Here is a 19,845-nt window from a genome sequence, read left to right as displayed (position 1 = left end):
GAGATAAGGTTAGACCGATACAAACGATATTTGCAAGGTAAACAGATTCTGAGGTCGGCTGGGGCTGACATGACATACGCATGGAAATTCAACGATCCTGCGGGGACTGGATGTCTGAGCCTCCTATTTAAGCAGTGGCTGATTGAGGAACACAGGTCAGGTGTGCTGATTGAGGATAAGCCTTAGGTGAGTGCAGAGCCCGCAGCAGACACGCCCCCCAGCTCCCAGACTGGAGAGAGAGCCAAACAGAGACAGACAAACAAAACAAGCTCACAACACACACTCCAGACAAACATCCCCAGACATACTTAGCAGCATCATTACAATCATCCATCGTCAACCGCTTATCCTGCGTACAGGGTCGCGGGGGGGGCTGGAGCCAATCCAAGGCGGGGTACACATAGACGAACAACCACTCACGCTCAAACCTAAGGACAATTTAGGGTCACCAATCAACCTAGTCTGCATGTCTTTGGATGGTGGGAGGAAGTCGGAACCCACACAGACACGGGGAGAACATGCAAACTCCACACAGAAAGGTCGGGGTTTGAACTGACGACCTTCTTGCTGTGAGACGACAGTGAACAAGCAAGAACAAAGAAGTGAAACAGAGAAAAAAACTTAATTTTCTGATTGTTTCAAGGTGGTTACGTTCTAAAGCACAAATAAACTCCACCACCCATCCACATACCGGGAAGTATTACAGCCGAAGCCACGCTTCAGCCTGCCTAGTGGCCTCTCTGCTCCGCTCTGCCTGTGTGTGTGTGTGTGTGTGTGTGTGTGTGTGTGTGTGTGCGCGCACGCGTGTGCAGAGCTGCCCCTAGACCTTCGGGGGCCCTAATCAAAATTTAGTTGAAGGCCCCTCTTGACTGTTGGGCGTTGTGACTATATTTGACGCAGAAACAACGTCTCTTGTTTTTAAATAAGACCCGACGAATCTTTCTTATATTCTTAAACCTGCCACATTTGTTTAGCACAGAAACACAAAAGCAAATTTCTTGAACCTGTTTGAAAATAAAGCTGATTCTGATGAAAAACAATAACTAGACTATACTCATACATATATTATTATATCTACTATGTTTGATGTCGAACAGGAAACATACGATACCACCACTGCTACTGAGCTTAATGGCAGTGCAAGACCCAGTAGACACTTCTGAATAAGAAGACTGATAAAGTGATTATGACCAAAGCTTAAATCTTTATTAACAGCCAGACAAGATATTAAAAGACAAAAACTACAAAACAGTTGATAGCATCACTTTTCTCAACTAGCTTTTTGTGATCTAAACATGTAATGATAGAAACTACTTTTACTGTCTGAGTGTCTTTTTGGAAAAGTCATGTTTAGTTATTGTTGATGTAGGCCTAAACTTACCAGCACTGTAAGCTTCTTGGATGAAACCAATGATGGAGGTAGAGGTGGAGGCTGATGGACCTGCTATGAAATAATAAAACAATATAAATAATTTGACTGAACTGAAATGACTGACTTGTGTTATTAGATGTCTCCTTTTAAAAAGTGACTTTAGATAAGATGTCTTTTCAACACTGGCAGCTTTGGAGGAGGCTCCATGATGTTTCTCAATCAGTCCTTCAAAACAGCTACAAGACACTCCCTGCCTGACAGATGTGATATATAATGAAAGAACAGGGCATCTCTATAGGTTCAACTAAAACACATAACCTACCAGCACAGTCTGCTTCTTGGGTGATATGACCCGCCCGCTGCCCCCCTTCACCCACACCCTCCCTACAGAACGTTAGATACCAATGCACAGTTAAAACATTAAGTATGAAAGATACTTTTGTTACAAATTAAGAACTTAGCACTTGCTACCTTGCTTGTCAGTACCCGCTCTACTCTGCTTTTAATTAGCTGTTAGTCCTTATCTATGTACTGCAAATGTGCAACTCCCAACAAAGGCTGAACAGAAGTGAGATGCCTCACTCCATAGCTAAAATAAAGCGTTCAACACACAGATGAAAAAGAGGGGTGCAGTATGACAAAAATTCTAGTACAACGCCTAAATAAAATTATGCACCTGAAAATGAGAATAATATGACCTCTTTAATCTCACCTGATTAATCAAGAGTGCATTTGTTGTGCAGGGCATTTGCTCAGCAGTATGTGGGACACTAGCGTGACTTCTGTGAATTGTTTGCATGAATTATGATGACTCTCTTCATGTCCCCTGGTAACAGCAAAATAAAAAAGTCAGTCCAAATTAGGAGCTGGATGCTTAACAGGTGTTTTGTTACCAAATATCTCTATGATTAAGAGTACAGCTAATACCACTGTGAAAACACAGACCTCAGACAATAACTTGGATTTTGGTTGGTCGTGAGCGGCAGCCCAGGGAGACCAGATTCGTGGCCAAGCGTCACCAATGAGTGGGCTGGACAGCAGTTTGCACAGCCAAGCCCAGAGAGAAAATAATAATCTGTTGAGAGGCTTTGGGATAGGCCATCACCATGGTAACAAATTCAGAGATGAGACAGAGAGGGGATGTAATCACAGAATGTCCTGACTTAATTTTTTTGAATGCCATCCGATGTTGGTAAAACATGCACACAAGCAGATTTTTTAAAATCGTTTGCCACAGAGCTGATGCAAACCACGGGTGACAGTTGTCAATTAGACCGCAGAGTGTGTCCAGGAACAAGTGCGGGAGGTATAAAACACACACCTTTGGCTGGTGTCTCTGCTGTCAGGAGTCCAACGTCTCCTCAGGTGTGAAATGACTGCAGTCTGTCTGACACTGTCTGGTGGCGAACGTAATCACCTCAGTATACAGAGAAACACAGCCGGTATCCAATCTGATAATCTGCTAGGCTGTGATGTCTGCTGTCGCTGGATGTTGACTTGGTCATGTACAGAGGTGGGTATTAGAGGATGAGGTGTGTGATGGGAAGAAGAGTGGAATAAGTGGGTGGACGGTCACATTTTTCTGACAGTTACTTGCTGTTCCCAGGCCTCCTGTTTGCACAAACGGGAGACAAAAATACAAACATATCAGGAGACACAGGTTCATTATTGCAGACACACACTGTAATGTAGGTTGTTTATTCATGACACACAGACAGTGCCACGTGGAAAGTGAATAAATGAACAGCCATAGAAACCAGAAGCAGATGGGCTCAACAGGTGAACACAGCTAGGAACAGAGAGAACAACATTTATTGCAGTTGGTTTGTACGTTTTATCCTGTGTGGGGGCCATCCAGTGAAGAAGATTCTTACAGAAAGGGGTTAGTTTGTTTATTCATTATCATTTTTAACCAGAAAGTAGCAATTAGATATCATCCGCTGTTTTTACTTTTTAGTTTGATAAACTAGCCACTTGAGATCCATGTGGCACACCAGAAAATCCCATAGCAGGGGCTGTAAAACAGCACTCACATAATTTGTGTTATTTAAGTACCATACTGCACCAAAAACTGTTTTTAATTGGTTTAAAAATACTAAGTGATACAAACATGCAGCACATATTTGTTATTAAGTTTTTGAGTAAAGCCAGAAACATTTTCTTCTAGCGGCTTTGGCCTTGTGTTTGGTTTAGGTAGCCAGCTTTGCTTGGCCAGGATGTTTGTCACCTAATTTCACCCTCGCGAATAAAGAACTGAAAAACAAATAGAGAGTGATCAGACTTGTTGAAAATAGTGCACTCAATTAATGAGACACTAGACCAGACTACAGCACTTTTCATAAATCTTGCACAGTTAATGGTCCACTAGAACAAGACTTCAACACTGCTGTTAAACTGTTGAAAAAGACAAAATAATTTTTTGGTGATGAAGATTCTGTAAAGAAGCTTCCAGGTCAAGCATCATCTTGCTTTAGATCTGTTGAATGTGGTTTTAATAGTGTACAAAGGTATGGCATGATGGTTGTTATAGTTCTTAATTGCTTTTTTGGCAACTTGGGCACAAAAAACTCCACGATCAGCTGACAAACCAACAATCCTGCTTTTTAAAGTCATTCTAAGTTGTTATGGCTAAGGTGTTTGGTCAACGTTTGCCCTTTTACACATCCAGACCCACATTAACTTCCATTATGAGTTATGTTTCTGACCACCTTACACATATAAGTCGAATATTTACTCTCCCTTTAGTTCTGGTTTGGTCATTATTTTTGAAAAAAATAACATCTGTCTCTTAAGCTGATAGATGTTCCAACTTCTTCACCAGCTTGCTAGTTGTAAATTATTCCTGTGGAAAAGAAATTGGAACTTTACTATAAAAGCTTAATTGGACAAACAAAAACATTATCAGAGACAATGACTCTCTAACCTTGTGTTATTACATTCATATCAAAATGAATTTCTTTGACAACAAGCCATGCTTGTGGCATATTCGGGTTTAGACTTAATTTGTCCTATGAGGCAATATATTTGCAGCTTAGATGAGATGATGCAATGGAGGAGATTTTGGCCAGAATCAATTCATGTGATGGAAGTGCGGAATGATGTGAGGAAAAAAGATATATCAGAAACATCCACAGCTACACTGTAAATAATGTAAAAAGGCTGCAGATCTTCTCAGGTAATAACTCCTGTTCAGTACTGCACAATGCAGAGAGACAGAGTTAGTGAAAGAGATAGAAAGAGTGTGACAAAGACGAGTGAGAGACAGGGTAGTACTCACAATGCTGCTTCTATTGAGCCTTCTCAAATACCAGGTCAGATGTAATTGCTAACCGCCGTCTGCATTCATCTGTATCTCTTTCTCTGGTCTGCCCTTTAAATTGCAACCAGCTCTCAGATTAAAGTGAGATCACACAGCTTTGCCGTTCTCTGGCTTTAACGTCTACCTTGCTCTTTTTGTAATGGCGAGGCAAACACTTTTACTTACACATATAATCCTTTTTTGTTTTTCTTCTCACCATATTGCCTTCCCTCTTTCAGTTATTGATTCAGTTTTAGATTTTTTCTTCCGCTCTGTCCCTCTCTTCCTCTCCTTCTCTTTCATTTACAAAATTTTTAAACAGAAAAGAACTCACAACTCTCACTGGAACTCATTTAATGTTGTTAAGTCTTATGCTGCTTTTGGCCTTCCTCTGTCTGTCTCTCACTGACACACCATGTCGACTGCAAAGAAGTAACATTGACCACTGGTCTGCAAGTATATTTTGCACCAGTGTGAGAGGGAATACACGTATCTGTACTTTCTTCTTCGCAGAGAGACAAACAAAACAAATTAAGGTACCGTTTTTCCGACGCTGTGAATTTGACAGTTTATGCTTGGACAACACTGTAAATTTTGGTTTTGCACTCAGCCCACAGTATGTTAGACAGTCTGAATTTCTTAGTGTGTGTATGGAAGAAGAAAAAGGGTAAAAGCAAAAAATCTGGTAGATGCCACATCAAGTGGGTGAAATCACTGATTCGATAGGCTAAGCAGTCAATAAGAGAGTTCTCACAGCCTGCCTTCCTTTCCAGTTTAACATCATCAATGTGACGGCAAGAAATACGTGTGGAATGCAGCCAACAATAGTGGACACGCACCGGAACTATAGGGAAGGGTTAGCCACAGCCACACAACTGCAGACAAACTCCATCAGTCAGCTGTGTGTCAGGGTTAATGTGTCTCCATCACTACCTCTCTCTGTCCACGTGCCTCTGGTGTCGTTTTCTTTCAATTTTACCATCACAAATATAATCATCTGTCTGTGTGTCTGCTTCCCACTCTCTCTCCTTCTCTCCATCCTTTCATCCACTCAGCTTTGTGTCTGTGGGTGTTATATGTTCTTATTTGGTGTGTGTTGGAAATAGCCATGAAGGACAAGTGTTTTTGCTCTGTCTATGAAAGCACGCCACAAAGTCTCACACACACACACATCTCTTTAAAGCATGTCTTACTGCATACCTTTATGTTATGTGAAAGTAGATGGGTTTTAATACAATTTAGTGCAATATTAAGTTACATTATAAATCTTTATTCTGATGGACTTCCCTTAATGTAAAGTTATATATTTTTATATATAATTGTTTTATCCTTTCTTTTTTTCTTGTTTTAAAGGGAATATACAAATCTTTAATTTTGTACTCACCACTGTACTTCTCCCTTCACACTTCCAGCGCTACGGGTATCAGTCTGCCTAGGCCCTATTACATGGCTGACGAGGATGACGAGCGACCCTTCATCTGCTCCCTGCCAGTCGACAACGGTATCATGTCATGTTCTGACGTCCCAGCCCGCCGCCAGGGAGGCAGGGCGTGCTGCCTGGATAAAGACGACGCCCTGTACCGCCAGTCACTGGGCCTGAGCCCTGAGCCTGTGGCCAATGGCACTGTCAGTGTAGCAGGGCTCTGTGTCAACTGGAACCAGTACTACACCAGGTGTCATACAGGGCACACCAACCCCCACAAAGGAGCCATAAACTTTGACAACATTGCCTATGCCTGGATTGTCATCTTCCAGGTGGGGATTTTGGTAAACTTGGTATTGTAAAAGCAGACCACCAATCAGACTGCTTTGTTTTTGGTCCATAACCACCTTTTAAATAATATTGTGTTGTTTTATTTGTCGATGTTCTCTTTACATTCCGACAACAATCAATAAATCAAATGCTCTGACACAAAAATGAAAAGAAATTCTTATCTGAGGCTGTTGCGGAACTTTAATAAGGACAGCTAATCATTTTAGTCAGACCGAGTGAATTTATTGACCACCCATATTGGCTGGCCTGCCTGCGCTCTAGCTTCTGCCTGTGCACATGTAAATGTGTGTTTGGGGGAGTGGCTTTGGGTGGAAGCCTGAAGGATTGGTTTTTTTTTTGGATACTTTCAAAATCGAGCTAGTTCTTGATTACTCATTCTCTCATTTGTTTAATCCACTCCTGTAAAAACAACAAGTTGCCATTTTATGGGGGAATGCGTCAGACGATTTCTTGGCCGTGAGCAGTTGCCAGCCGACCATGAAGACTCCAGTAAGTCACTGTTCCCAGCCAAGAAATATTTCAGTAAACAATTCCCCATAAAATGGCAAATAATCATTTTGTAAGCAAATTCAATGTGGCATAGTTATGCAACAGCTTTAGAGGTGGATTTTGTTACGTTCAGACAGACTTTATGCTTAGTCAAGATTCCTGGCTGCTGGCTTTAGCTTTAAGTTTATAAGAGTGGTATCAAAGTTCTTGTATAACTTTCTTGCCAGAACACAAATATGCATTTCCGAAAATGTCAAATTGTTCCTTTTAACAGAAGTATTTCAACCCTAAGAGCAGACGTCCTGTGGATACAGTTATTGTGTATTTACTTACACCTTTCCTCTTGTCTGTAGGTGATCACTCTGGAGGGCTGGGTGGAGATCATGTACTATGTGATGGATGCTCATTCCTTCTACAACTTCATCTACTTCATTCTACTGATCATTGTAAGTCACACTCATACATATACAGTATAGGAAGTGTGCATAGGGCTGCGTTATATGTTTAAAGTAACGATTATCATCCTTGTAGCAAGGATTTTTTCAGATATCTATATTCATCAAAATATTGTTTATTATAGTGGATAGCACTGTGGCCTCACAGTATGAAGGTCTCGGGTTCGGTGCACCGGTTTCCCCCACCATCAAATAAAGAGTCTCCAGTCAGTGCGTTAAACGGCAGCACTGGCTTAGATCTCCAGTTGATCCACAGGCACTGTACAGTGGCTGCCCACTGCTCCCAGTACTTGGGATGAGTTAAATGCAGAGAATGAATGTGACAAAAGTACCTTACTTTACCTTATGCAGGTTCTATATTATACTGATGCAGTCTATGCTTTGATTGCTATACAATACGAGTACACAAGAAGAATTACTTACAATACTGTACAATTCTTTATTTTTGGGGATCTTAAAGTGCTTGTGAGGCTGTGGCAAGCAGATCCAGAAGGCAGAACTGGAAGTTTCTCTTCTGGGATTAACATTAGGAAGTTTTCTATTTTCTTGGCTATTTCCCCGTAGTCTCTCTCTCTCTCTCTCTCACCTGCATACCCATGCACACACACACACACACACACACACACACACACACACACACACACACACACACACACACACACACACACACACACACACACACACACACACACACACACAAGGCTGTCAGTGTTATCGTGAAAGCTGAGCTGAAATCCTTGAAGAACCCCCCTTTTATTCTGATAAAACACTTTTTAATTCCAATCCTTTAGCTCAGCTGTGTCTGTATGTGTGCTGCAATGGGCGTGTGAAGTGTTATCATAATGCAGTGTGACTGCCAGTCCCGGTTACTTCCCTAACCCAGGGGCTGTCTTGTCTTTTTTTATTACACTTTTAATTGCATGCCTTCAGATTCAGACACAAGCTCTGTCTTCCTCCTTCTCTCCTCTTGTAACACTCCCTTCTTTTCTTACCCTTCATTTCCTTAGTTTCTTTCTTCCACTACTCTCTCTACATCTGTCTATCTCCTTAAATTGGTCATTCTCTGCTCCTTGCCACTCAATTACCTTTTCCTGCCATTTATCAATCCTTGACACTTCCTTCCATCCCTCCCACCTTCATTCCTACCTGTCCCACCCTCTGTGTCTCCCTCTTTTCCTCAACCCCTTTCTTCTCCTCTTTTCTTGTATCTCTACCACTTCCTGGCTCTCTTCATCCATTTCCCTCCTGTCTTCATGTCCTCCCCACTCTCTCGCTGAGCTTTATACTGAGCATCAGTATACAGCTCAGGCTAACTCCATTCATGTATCTGTCACTCTACTCATTATTCTCAATCACAAAGAAACACTCGCATACACTTGCAAACACATATTCAGTTATCAGTACCTACTGCAATGTGCCAAACGAGCATAGAAGCCCAGTATCCGTGACGTTCTTACCCATCACTAGGCCCTGCAGTGGGTATCAGACTGTGAAATCACAAATTAAACTGGGTTCCACGACAGTCAACGCCATTCACTAACTTACCTTTAAGCTGCCTTTAACTCCTAGTCTTACCAAAGCAAAGAGCAGTTACTCTGCACCTTGACCCTGCCTTATATCTACATTGTATCTGCTTATGTTAATCTCCTGTGGCTGGCGCCACTTGCTTGGCAGACATTATCTTCTTAAAGGGTAACTTTGGTATTTTGCAACCTTTTAAAAATCGGTCATGTATTGAGTGAGAGCGCAGTGCTGCAGTTGGCAGCAGTGAAACAGGTCTGCAACATAATCCTTGCGGGCAATTGCGTCCGGTCAAAGTTCATCCACTAAGATGCTTGTTTTTGCCACTGACAGGCGCAAATTGTTATTGTAAGTCTGACAACATAGTAGGCAGAATCGCTATAGAGATAAGGTAATTTTTGTTTAACCAGAAACATTTGTGAATTTGGTGTTTTAAAGAGTTAAAAACACCAAAGTCAGACAAATAAACAAAAACATCAAAATCACACAATAACACAAATAGACTAACTAACAGGCAATTGTTGACCAGCAACTCCTGTGTTTTGCGAAGTACAATAACACTTTTTATCAATGGAGTATGGTGGTTTTGACATAGCGATATAGTGAATGTTCGTGGTTAATCAGAGGAAAGGAAAAGAAAAAAAAAAAAAGGTCTATCTGCACAGAGCCTTTCCACGATGTTGTCAGACTAACAACCTGAGCCTGTCAGTGGCAAAACAAAAGCACTATAGTGGATGTCGGCTACACTTTCATGGGACATAAATGCCCCTTAAGGATTGCGTTGCAGCCCTGTTTCACTGCTGCCAGCTGCAGGGTGCTCGCTCAATACTGGAGCGTTTTTAAAATATGTTACCCCAATTAGTCACATAGACACAAAAACGTGGGAGAATAAGGTCCAGGTTGAAAAATACCCAAGGTATGCCAACGAATGCCATGGCACGCCCAGTAGTCCAGTCAACATCCTAAACTACTTTATTGATACACACAAACGAAAAAGGACGCATTCCTGCACTCTTCTCCAGATTTGCCATGAGAGAGGAAGCGACCACATTTTGGTCTCCCTCTTTGATCTTAAAAGAGATGTTATTAATTAGAGTGAATCCCTCTCCATGTCTTCCGGGCTCACATGGATGGACCAGACATGCTGATCACAGCATCAGGTTTAACAGTATGTCATACAATCTGTCATTCTGACCCCCAAACTTTAGAATGAAAATGCTTTAGTATTAAGGCAAGGCAAGGCATGTTTATATATACACTATACAGCACATTTTAGAAATAAATGCAGGTCTTTACTTGGTGCAAAACAATATTAAGTAGAAAACACAGCATAAAATTAAAACAAAGACGAACATGAAAGTATTTTATCTGGACTTAATGATAATCAAAGTGAACTGGGAATAATTAGCAGACTGCTTCCAGATCACATAACAGGTCATCTTAAGTAGCTATAAATAAAGACCAAGAATGTACACACTTCACTTTATTCTTATTAAACAACTAATTGCTAGAAATATTGGCCAGCTGTCACTGTCTTGGTAAATGTACATAAACTATAAAAAATCACAGCAAGTAACATTAGCACTAACATATTATAACAATATAATAATGTTATATCTTGAACAATTAAAATGAGAACATCCAGTGCAACATTCAGTGTCCCATGAAACACATATTTACATATCTTCAAAGCCCAATCTTTTGAAATGAATAGTTAAGTCACTAAGAAACCTGCATTTACTTTTGAGTGGGGCTTTTTAATGGCTAAAAAAATGTCGTTAGTTTTAGTCATGGAGCTTACATTTCTTGAAGGTTAACAAAATCATATGTCATATTATATTACTCCAGCCTCTGAACCCTATTGTCTGATGAGGACTTAAAACTTAAAGCTAATCTCTAGCATAAAAAGAAAAATCATTGTCAGACGAAAGCTCATGGGTTCCGAAATTGCATTTTGCCCAATTTTAGATTCATAAGGAGATATCAGTTTATAGAGATTACTCTAACTCTTAATACTCTGTCTATTTCCACATGATGTTGGCCCAGCATGTTGCACAACACAAGTCTAGATGGTGGCAGATCGTCGTCGAAGCCTTATGTCCCACCAGGGACAAAGGGGATTAAGTTAAGTAACTGACAATAAGCCACAATAGCAGCTCAGTGAGGCTGTAATGTAAAATCGATGTAAAACAAGGAGGCAACATTTTTCTTTTATTCTTTGATGTTTACCAGTAGTATTGGGCCAAGAAAACATAAGGTTTGGCCCAAGGGTAGTGCCAGTGAAGAGACCAGATTTGTATGGTGGCCATTATAGGACATCTTAGGCAATGTAAAGTTGAGCTGGTAGCTCGTCAGGCTGGGCTGTACATTGTACAAGACTTGGCTCAGCTTTCATCAGTCTAAACTGTACATTGTCAATAATATTGTACTTTGACCTAAATACTTAAACATTTTAACATTTATGTCAATTGGATGTTATTAGGCTGACATTTAGAGTGTGAAATTGACCTGTTAGCAAGTGAAAACTGTAACCTGGTGGATCATGGTGCTAGATGAAATGTCAGGGCATCACCGCAGAGTTACAGCAGAAACAACTTGCTCCCGTGATAGAGTTTGCTAGTCTGTCCCTACCACTGGTTTTTTAGACGTGCAGTTCGAGAACTTAACAAGTTTCTAGTCTCAGAGACATGTGCATTTGTGTAGTATAGGTAACTTTTAGCTTCAGAGATAATAAACCACATGTGCGATTGTATAGTATGTGTGGCCTATTTAAAATATTTCACCGAATAAACAATCAAGTTGAATCCTCCAGATGAGGATCAGAATGATTTTAATTGCTAGAAATTAAATAAAAATGTTCCCTCATGTCTCTTCTCTGAGTATCTAGTAAAGCAGAAATGCCTGAAACATTATCTAAATGAGGAAAGCAAATCTCCACTGTTTAATGTATCTCAAGATGAATCTGTTCTAATTTATCGTGCGTAAGTGTTGTAAACTAAGCATAGTGGGATTTTGCTCTCTGTAGTTGTTGCAAATATGTCCTTTTTCCCCCCACAGAGACAGCATTTGACAGTCAGGCTCTTGTCGGCTTTGTTGCAGCATGTTTCAAGGCTTGTCTCACAAACAGACTTAGTGGAGGAAAGTGATTTAAGCGTTACTATTCAAATGTTAAAGCTTCTGTTCATATCCCAGCTTGTTCTCATCTCACTAGCAGACAGATGAGGAGACTTTTAATTATGTTTCCTTTAATACTTCACGACACTGAGCATGGGGAGATGGAGGAGAGCGTGAGAGTGAAACTGCAACCGAGACTGACAGAAAGAGAGGAAGGATGGGGGGTGGGGGGGGTGGGGTGGGAGAGAGAGAGAGAGAGAGAGCGAGGTTCAGGTTGTATTTAGATGCTTTGACAATTTCCCTCACGTAACATTCATGCAGATTAAGTGTGTTAAATCAAATTGAATTGAGGGAGAGGTAGAGTGCGGTGTTGAGATGAGAGTGACAGATGGAGAGACAGATGAAAGAAGTGAGATACAGATGGAGAGAGTTTGAGATATGCTGTAAACTGATTACCATCGTGTAGAGCAGTTTAGACCAGACAACTAGGTGGAATTAAAGGCTTTCCCACGAAAATAGCTTGGCCCTGTGGAATTAAGGTTTAACATCCGGAAATGGCAACCTCAAACTGTTTTGTTACAGAGGTGCACAGTGTGATTAGCCTTTTCATTTGATCCCTCTTTCCCTTACTTATACCTGGTATTAGCATTCAGCCCATACATGGATACGAATACCGACACCTAATTAATGTCTTGTCTTGTAATGCCCCCACCTGTTGCTGTGTTTTTGGTGTATTGGATGGAAATAAGCCAAGAGGGTCTAAGGCAGGGGTGGCCAAACTACGGCCCCCAGTCCGTCCTGAGTGACACCCTGTTAGCTTGCCAGCAGCGAAGTGGCCAGATTACAGAGGGTGACTCCGGTGTTGTCAGAGAATCCCTAAGCTTACCTATTAGGAGCATGAGGTATCACGTTATATTTTTGTTGAAACTCAAAATTAGTATTTCTATTAAGTTTGGTGGAGTGATTGTTATGTACTAAAAGACAGAGGTTTGTTGTGCTTGCAAACATGCATGTAAATATTTTTGTAAGTATATTCAACATTGAATTACAACACTATTTACATCAAATGATGCCTAAGTGAGCTGAATGTTATTCCTTCATTTAGCTCATACATTTCATTGTATCAAGTGGCAGAAACAATTTCTTGCCTGCTCCAGGGGGCAGGTAGTGAAAAAAGTACATTTCAGAGCCTGCCTACAATGATGGATAACTGGTCGATGAAAACATTTAACTCAGTTGATTAAACATGGCAGAACCAAAAAGATGGGCAAGTTAATGCAGAAAACTGCCACCCCTGGTCTAGGGTTTTGCTTATTTATAACCTTTAGTACCTTCACTACACATGCAGAAAGTGATTTGTGAGACAATAATACTGGGTAGTGTACTGTAGGCCTATCAGTAGCCTAGTTTGTTTGTTAAAACAGCTGCCAGCTGTTGCTGGAAACCGGGTTGATTAGAGCACCTAACCAAACTATAAATGTGCTGTAAAAACCAAAACAATGAGCTAAAAGAGGCTTAAGAGCTGGTCCAACTCCCTCTGGGTTAAAACTGCGCGCACACACACACACACACGCACACACACACCCACGCATTCATCTAATTGTATTTCAGTGGCTCCAGCAGAGTGTGAGTATAAATATTTGATGGGATCAGTGAGGGTGCTGAATGTGTGCTGGGACACACTGCCTCCCCTTCAGTCCATGAGTCCAGAGAGCAGGATTGAAAACCAGCCAGTCTGACCACAAATTTCTGCTTTGGATCAATGAAGAACATTTTTACACACACTGACACACAACAACAACACACACACACACACACACACACACACACGTCTGCTTGCCTTTTTTCCAGCACTTCCATAGTCTTTCCACAGTGATTCAGATGGAGGGCAGAAGGGGGTTATCAGGCTTCACAATCACTATTGATCACAACCTAGAGAGCATTACACTCCATCCCTCTCTCTGCCTTCTTGCTTTCTCTCCACCTCTTTTTCCACATCAGCTCTGCTTCTCCTGGTGACCTTGCCCTTTTTCTACTCTCTTTTTCTCTCGCCTTCTAGCTCAGTGAACAGAAAGTGATCCTAAAACATCACCCATCCAACACAGCATACCTTAGAGCTTTCTCATACACTTCTAAAAATGTTTTTTTATAGAAATTATTAATATATAGCATATATCAATATTAAGCAAAGGCTGCATGGTAGGTTTGGACTCTCTCCATGGAATGTTAGATATCCTTGCTCCCTTTAAAATGAACGCTTCAGGTTCTACAAAGAAATTGCAGAAAGTACGTTTTGAAACAAGTGTCAATACTGTTAGCATTTCTTTATTGTAAACTTAAAATTATAGCTGGGAAAATGTACAATCAACTATCACAGGGTTTTAATGTAGTAAACTTTAAAAATGGTTATAGTTTACTACATTAAAACCCTGTGATAGCCTTGTTCCCAGCTATAATATTAGGTTTGTGCTCCAGAAAGATGAGTATGTGTAGGAGGCATAGACAACAAACTAGTATGAAAACATTTAAAATTTTATAAGAATTTTATATACTGCACCAATTTCCCCACAGGGCTGGATGACCATTCTAATCTTCGAAAGGATAGCTCAGTGTTTTTTCCCTTTTCTGGGGCAGAAATATTGAGGCCATAGAATTGCGAGTATTATTCCCCATTTTCCTCCACACTCTGGAGAAAATTTATTTCCATTTCATTTTTTTTTCTTTTAATGATATTCTCAGTGAAACTAATTAAAAAAATATGTGAGCCTGATATGTAACAAGGCTATAATTGTTTGTTATGATCAGTTTGAATTATTTCAACTTCTATTCTTGGAACCCATGCCTTTTCTGTTAGTTTGGTATGGTGAATGGCTTGAAATAGGCTACAACAATACTCATTTGTCACAGTTTTGGGTTTTTCATTTGTTTTATCCTTTTTTACTTTTGTAAACCCTTTCTCTTGTGTTGTAAACTTTGTGTCCTGTCTGTGTGCTCCCTGCTTGTCTGATTAAGTTCAGCTGTGTTTCGTTAGCTCCTCCTCACTAGGGTATTTAGTTGGTTTGTTCCCCTCACTCTGTGCCAGTTCATCGCTGTTTCAGCCTTTTTTCCTTGTGTATCTTTCCCTGTTTTTTTCTGGATTATCTGTTTTTTTTTTATTTTGAACCTTGAACCTCCCTGCTTTATCACCATCCTGTAAGTTTGCCCCTGTTGTGGTTTAGAATAAATAATTGAAATGTACCTGCTCTGCCTCCGGCGTCTGCTGTGTTCAAAGTTTTGGCTAACATGACAGAACCTTAAGGGACGGATACCCAATGTACCTAAACAAGGCATAAAGTCCAACACAAGCAAACAAATCCAAAGTCCAACATTCAAAATTCAAAGAACAGGCAAAGTTCAGGGGAAACAGATTATAGGAAAAAAAAGCTGGACATGGCCATTGGACAAAAGACATCAATGGCGCAGTATGAGGGGAACAGACCAACTAAATACCCTAGTGAGGAGATAATGAGACACAGGTGAACTTAGTCAGGAAGCAAAGTAACAACAACACAAGAGGAACAGTTTACCCAAATAAACTTACGAACACAAACCCATAACTGTAAGTTTGCAATAAAACACAGGGCCATAGTTTCCAAATGCATCCAAAATTGACCCAGAATCCAAAAGGAAATGTATTTTAGCTGCAGATTGTAAAGTCAGTTTTGTCAAGAGCATAGTTTTTAGCTTTTGTGATTTTGGGGTTAGCTCTGTGATTGGATATTTCTTTCTGAAATGCATTCTGGCAGTCATAGTTTGCTTGTAACGTTATGCTTTTATGTGCATAGGGTTATACTTTTTTATTAAAGAACATTATCACATTTTTAACACAGTTCATCTTTTGTTCTGATGATTCAACCAGGAGAGTTTCTTGTCCATCCATTCTGTGGATGTACTCTAACTGTGAGTCATCTAGCATCCACACTCTGGAGAAAATGAATGGGTCTTTTAACTCTGAACCAGGGCTGCCCAAAATCACTTCTCCTATATTGCTACTATAAAGTACCGGTGCTAGCCAAGGTTATAGTATGTTATGTTTCAGTGATAAAATAGAAAAATCCTTGGGTCCTGGGGAGTATATCCCTACGTCGCATGATGTTCCAGGGTAATACTTGTCAGTCTAAGCTTTACCTCTCATGATCAAAAAAGAAAGATATGTTAGCATATTGAATTATAACATCAAAGTCCTGAGGTCCCCTCCCCTACTAGGCATTGGCAGCCTTAGCTGAGCTGTTTCACCAGTTGCCCTTTGGAGGTCACTACATCCAAATGGCCCTAAATGACATACAATAATTGAATAATTCACCCACTTTTAAAATAAACTACTAATTTCACAAGTGCATAGACATGGACATGGGAAGTAGATTTGTTTGGGGGGCTGCAGCACCAACTAAATTCAGGCATTATTAAAAAATAACATAAATTCATAAAAACTTGAAGGTGAGAGAGAGAGAGTTCATGTAGAAGAGCGAGAGAGTCGGAACAAGTAATGACAGAAATGTTTCTTTGATCATGAAGCCTTATGTTCGCCTACAATGTATGTACTATGTGGTTTATGAGTGAAGTGTATGAATTACACTGCATAAGTTACTAGAGTCTCTGACAAACAGACAGATCCACGTTATATATGCTCATCTCCCACGTCTGTCCCACTTCATCTCCTTGGAGATCTCATGGATTAGTTTTGTGTTGTTGACTGTGAACTTGCTGTGGCTGCTTTGATATACAGAATGTTGATGTTCAAGTTTGCTGTTTGCTATAGTTTGCTATAGTAACATTCTGAGATTGTTGTAATTTGTAGTTAATAACTACTTAATACAAAATACATGAATATCATGCACCATTTAGTATGCTGTCATTATATAGACTGAACTTGTCTCTGCGTCCCTGTGTTGGAAAGACTGGGATTGGCTGGGGCATTTTTTACTCTCTCTATTTCTATGGCATTGTTTATGTCAGAATTTTATAACCACCAGAAAATGAAAGGTGAAGGTCTCTTAAATAAATATATTTTTATCTGTGCAACTGTTTTCTAAAATTGATGATTTGTGATTAAAATGATGTTGTGCATTTGTGCCAACCAGCCCCATCACGGCGTTGGGTAAAGCCCCACATTTGCTCTTGAATAAGGTCCTCAGATGCTTAAGGCTGCCACTGCGAATAGGTAAATTTTAGCTATGCCTAAACCATTGCTGGTTAGCAAAATACCATCATACACTCAAGAGAAAAGACAGAGTTTACAGCTCACTATCTTGAGTGTTTTCACTGAAACCACAGCAGATTTGTTTGTAACCATATTGTCTAATGTGTAATGTTTAGACTTGTCCAGCCAAGTGGGCTAACAGGCTAGAGGTAGCAACAGCTGGCCTAGAGCCATCTTGCTGAGAGTTTTTTACTCTGTGTGATTAGCTGGCAGAAACTGACTGCTAATAGCTGAGATTATGGGTCTAGTACTATTTCATGCCAATGTTTACAAATGTAGCTCATAAAAATATTTTACAGTTTGGGATAAACAATAATTTTTTATATGGTTGCGTTTATGGTGGTATAACAAACACATGGGTATTTGTATTGCTCTCATCCTCCCAGGTTGGTTCCTTCTTTATGATCAACCTATGCCTCGTGGTCATCGCCACCCAGTTCTCAGAGACTAAGCAGAGGGAGCACCAGCTGATGCAGGAGCAGCGAGCACGGTGTTCGTCCTCCTCCACCCTGGCCAGTGAACCTGGGGACTGCTACGAGGAACTCTTCCAGCTGGTTTGCCACATCCTCCGCAAGGCCAGGAGACAAACTGTTGCCCTTTTCAACACATTGCGGGGGAAACCCCGCGGCTTTCGGGGCGCCGGAAGAGGTAGAGGAGCAGGAGAAGGAAGGCACAGGAATGCCAATGGAAGGGGAGGACATGAGAGGAGAGCAGTGAGGAGGCACGGTATGTAAAAATATTCAAAGACAGTAGTATTTAGGTGCATGCTTTATACACTGACCCTTTAATGACCTCCATTTGCTCCACTTTAGGTGCAACCTGTCCCCACCATAATAAAACTGATCATGGCTCACCCGCTGAACCTACGGCACTCAACGCCACTGAAGGCTGCCCACAGTGTGCCGCAGCCCTGTTGCTCACTGATGGGGTGGGACCAGTTCGCAGTGCAGTAAATGATGAAGCAGAGGAGGGAGCGGTGGAGGAAACGGACAGAGAGGGGGTACATTCTGGTAGTAACGAGAAGGGCAAAAAAGGCCAGGAGGGTGCAGGGAGCCATGGCGGCTGTAGTCCTAAGAAGCGATGTAATGAGCTGTGGCGCGAGACGAGGAGGAAGCTGTGGGGAATCGTGGAGAGCAAATACTTCAACCGAGGCATCATGATCGCCATCTTGATCAACACCATCAGCATGGGCATTGAGCACCACGAGCAGGTACAGAGAGCAGCAGCTCTCTTTAGTGTTGCGTAACTGTCCTTTAGAAATGCTTTTCTTGGTCTTTATGACCCACTTGTTTCATTTACTATCTTTTATTTCTGCATTATCTATCTCATTCTCACCTCTCTGTCAGACTCTACGTTATACCCGGCTGTTTGTCTGTTCTTCAATGTATTCAAATGTCCAGTATCACAAATGTGTTCTCTCATAAAGCACAACTTGTTGTCAATGAAGAAATCATGACGTACACACAGTATTCTGCAAGCTTGGCTCAACACATTCAGTAAAAGTACAAAGCAAAAGTAGCTGTTTTAAATGTTCAGATCAATATCAGTATCAATCATCTGTATTTACCTAGCCCACTTACAACATCCAAGGTTGACCAAGGTGCTTTACAGGGTAAAAGTTCAACAGAAATAGTAATTACAATGTAAAACTACAGCAATAAAACATTAAAGTACACCGCATATCATAGAATAAATGATATACAATGATAATAAAATCACCCTGGATAAGAAATTTCTTAATTTGAAGGAAAAGCCAAAGCAAAGAGATATGTTTTTAACAGTGATTTAAAGCGATCGAGAGTGATCTGATATGGAATGGCAGGTTGTTCCTGCGGTTGGGAGCAGCTACACCAAAGGCTTGATTGCTTCTGGTTTTGAGAAAACTTTTAGGCGCCTCCCGGAAGAGGAGATTGGTCAATCTCAGCACTCTGGCTGGGGTGTGAACGTGAAGAAGCTCCACTAGGTAAGGCGGCAGCAATCCATTAAGACATTTAAAAGTTAAAAGTAAGATTTCAAAATGAATCCTGTAATGAACAGGAAGCCAGTAGAGGGAGCGCAACACAGATGTAATGCGGTCCCTCTTTTTTTTCCTTTCAGGAGGCGGGCAGCAGCATTTTGGACTAGCTGCAGTCGTTGAATGGATGACTAAGCCTGCATACAAAGAGCAATAGTCAAGACCAGACATTTTAAAATCACCTCCTAAATCTTTAGAAGGGAAAGAGGCCTTTACATTGGCTATTGTACCGAAATGAAAATTCTTGGCCGAAGCCGAAACCAAATATAAGGAACAAAATTGCCAAATACTGGATACCAAACAAGTACATTCACATTTTTTCCATTTATTTTGCCTTTTTTTCCCCTTTGCATTAGGCTGCAACGATTAGTCAATGTAATCGACAACGTCAACTATAAAAATTCTAAATGGAACAAGGGAGACAGTCTTTAAATGTTTTTGTGTTGTCCTCTTAAGACATACAATTTTATATCAGCTGTCAAATGTCTTGTAGCCAAGTTGTCCTAATAACATTACTTACAGTTTAAGCTTTGTGTAGCAGGGGTTTAGAAGCTAGCTCTGCTAACACA

General features: G+C 40.7%; 1 protein-coding gene across 4 annotated transcripts in view; it reads left to right on the top strand.

Moving 5' to 3' along the window:
- LOC123969108 (voltage-dependent T-type calcium channel subunit alpha-1I-like) overlaps window positions 1-19,845 on the top strand; it is a 232,829-nt gene that overhangs the window by 88,918 nt on the left and 124,066 nt on the right. For 3 of the 4 annotated variants that reach the window (XM_046046199.1, XM_046046198.1, XM_046046201.1), the window contains exons 6-9: window positions 6,083-6,425; window positions 7,287-7,379; window positions 17,649-17,988; window positions 18,075-18,472. In XM_046046199.1, coding sequence (XP_045902155.1) covers window positions 6,083-6,425; window positions 7,287-7,379; window positions 17,649-17,988; window positions 18,075-18,472 — 1,174 coding nt within the window. Of the gene's footprint in view, window positions 1-6,082; window positions 6,426-7,286; window positions 7,380-17,179; window positions 17,224-17,648; window positions 17,989-18,074; window positions 18,473-19,845 lie in introns of those variants that run through there. The other variant, XM_046046200.1, reaches the window with a different exon arrangement.

This window comes from Micropterus dolomieu, linkage group LG04 (genome assembly GCF_021292245.1).
Source record: "Micropterus dolomieu isolate WLL.071019.BEF.003 ecotype Adirondacks linkage group LG04, ASM2129224v1, whole genome shotgun sequence".
Taxonomy (NCBI): domain Eukaryota; kingdom Metazoa; phylum Chordata; class Actinopteri; order Centrarchiformes; family Centrarchidae; genus Micropterus; species Micropterus dolomieu.
Note: the sequence above shows the minus strand (reverse complement) of the source record. Positions and strands in the feature narration are given on the sequence as shown.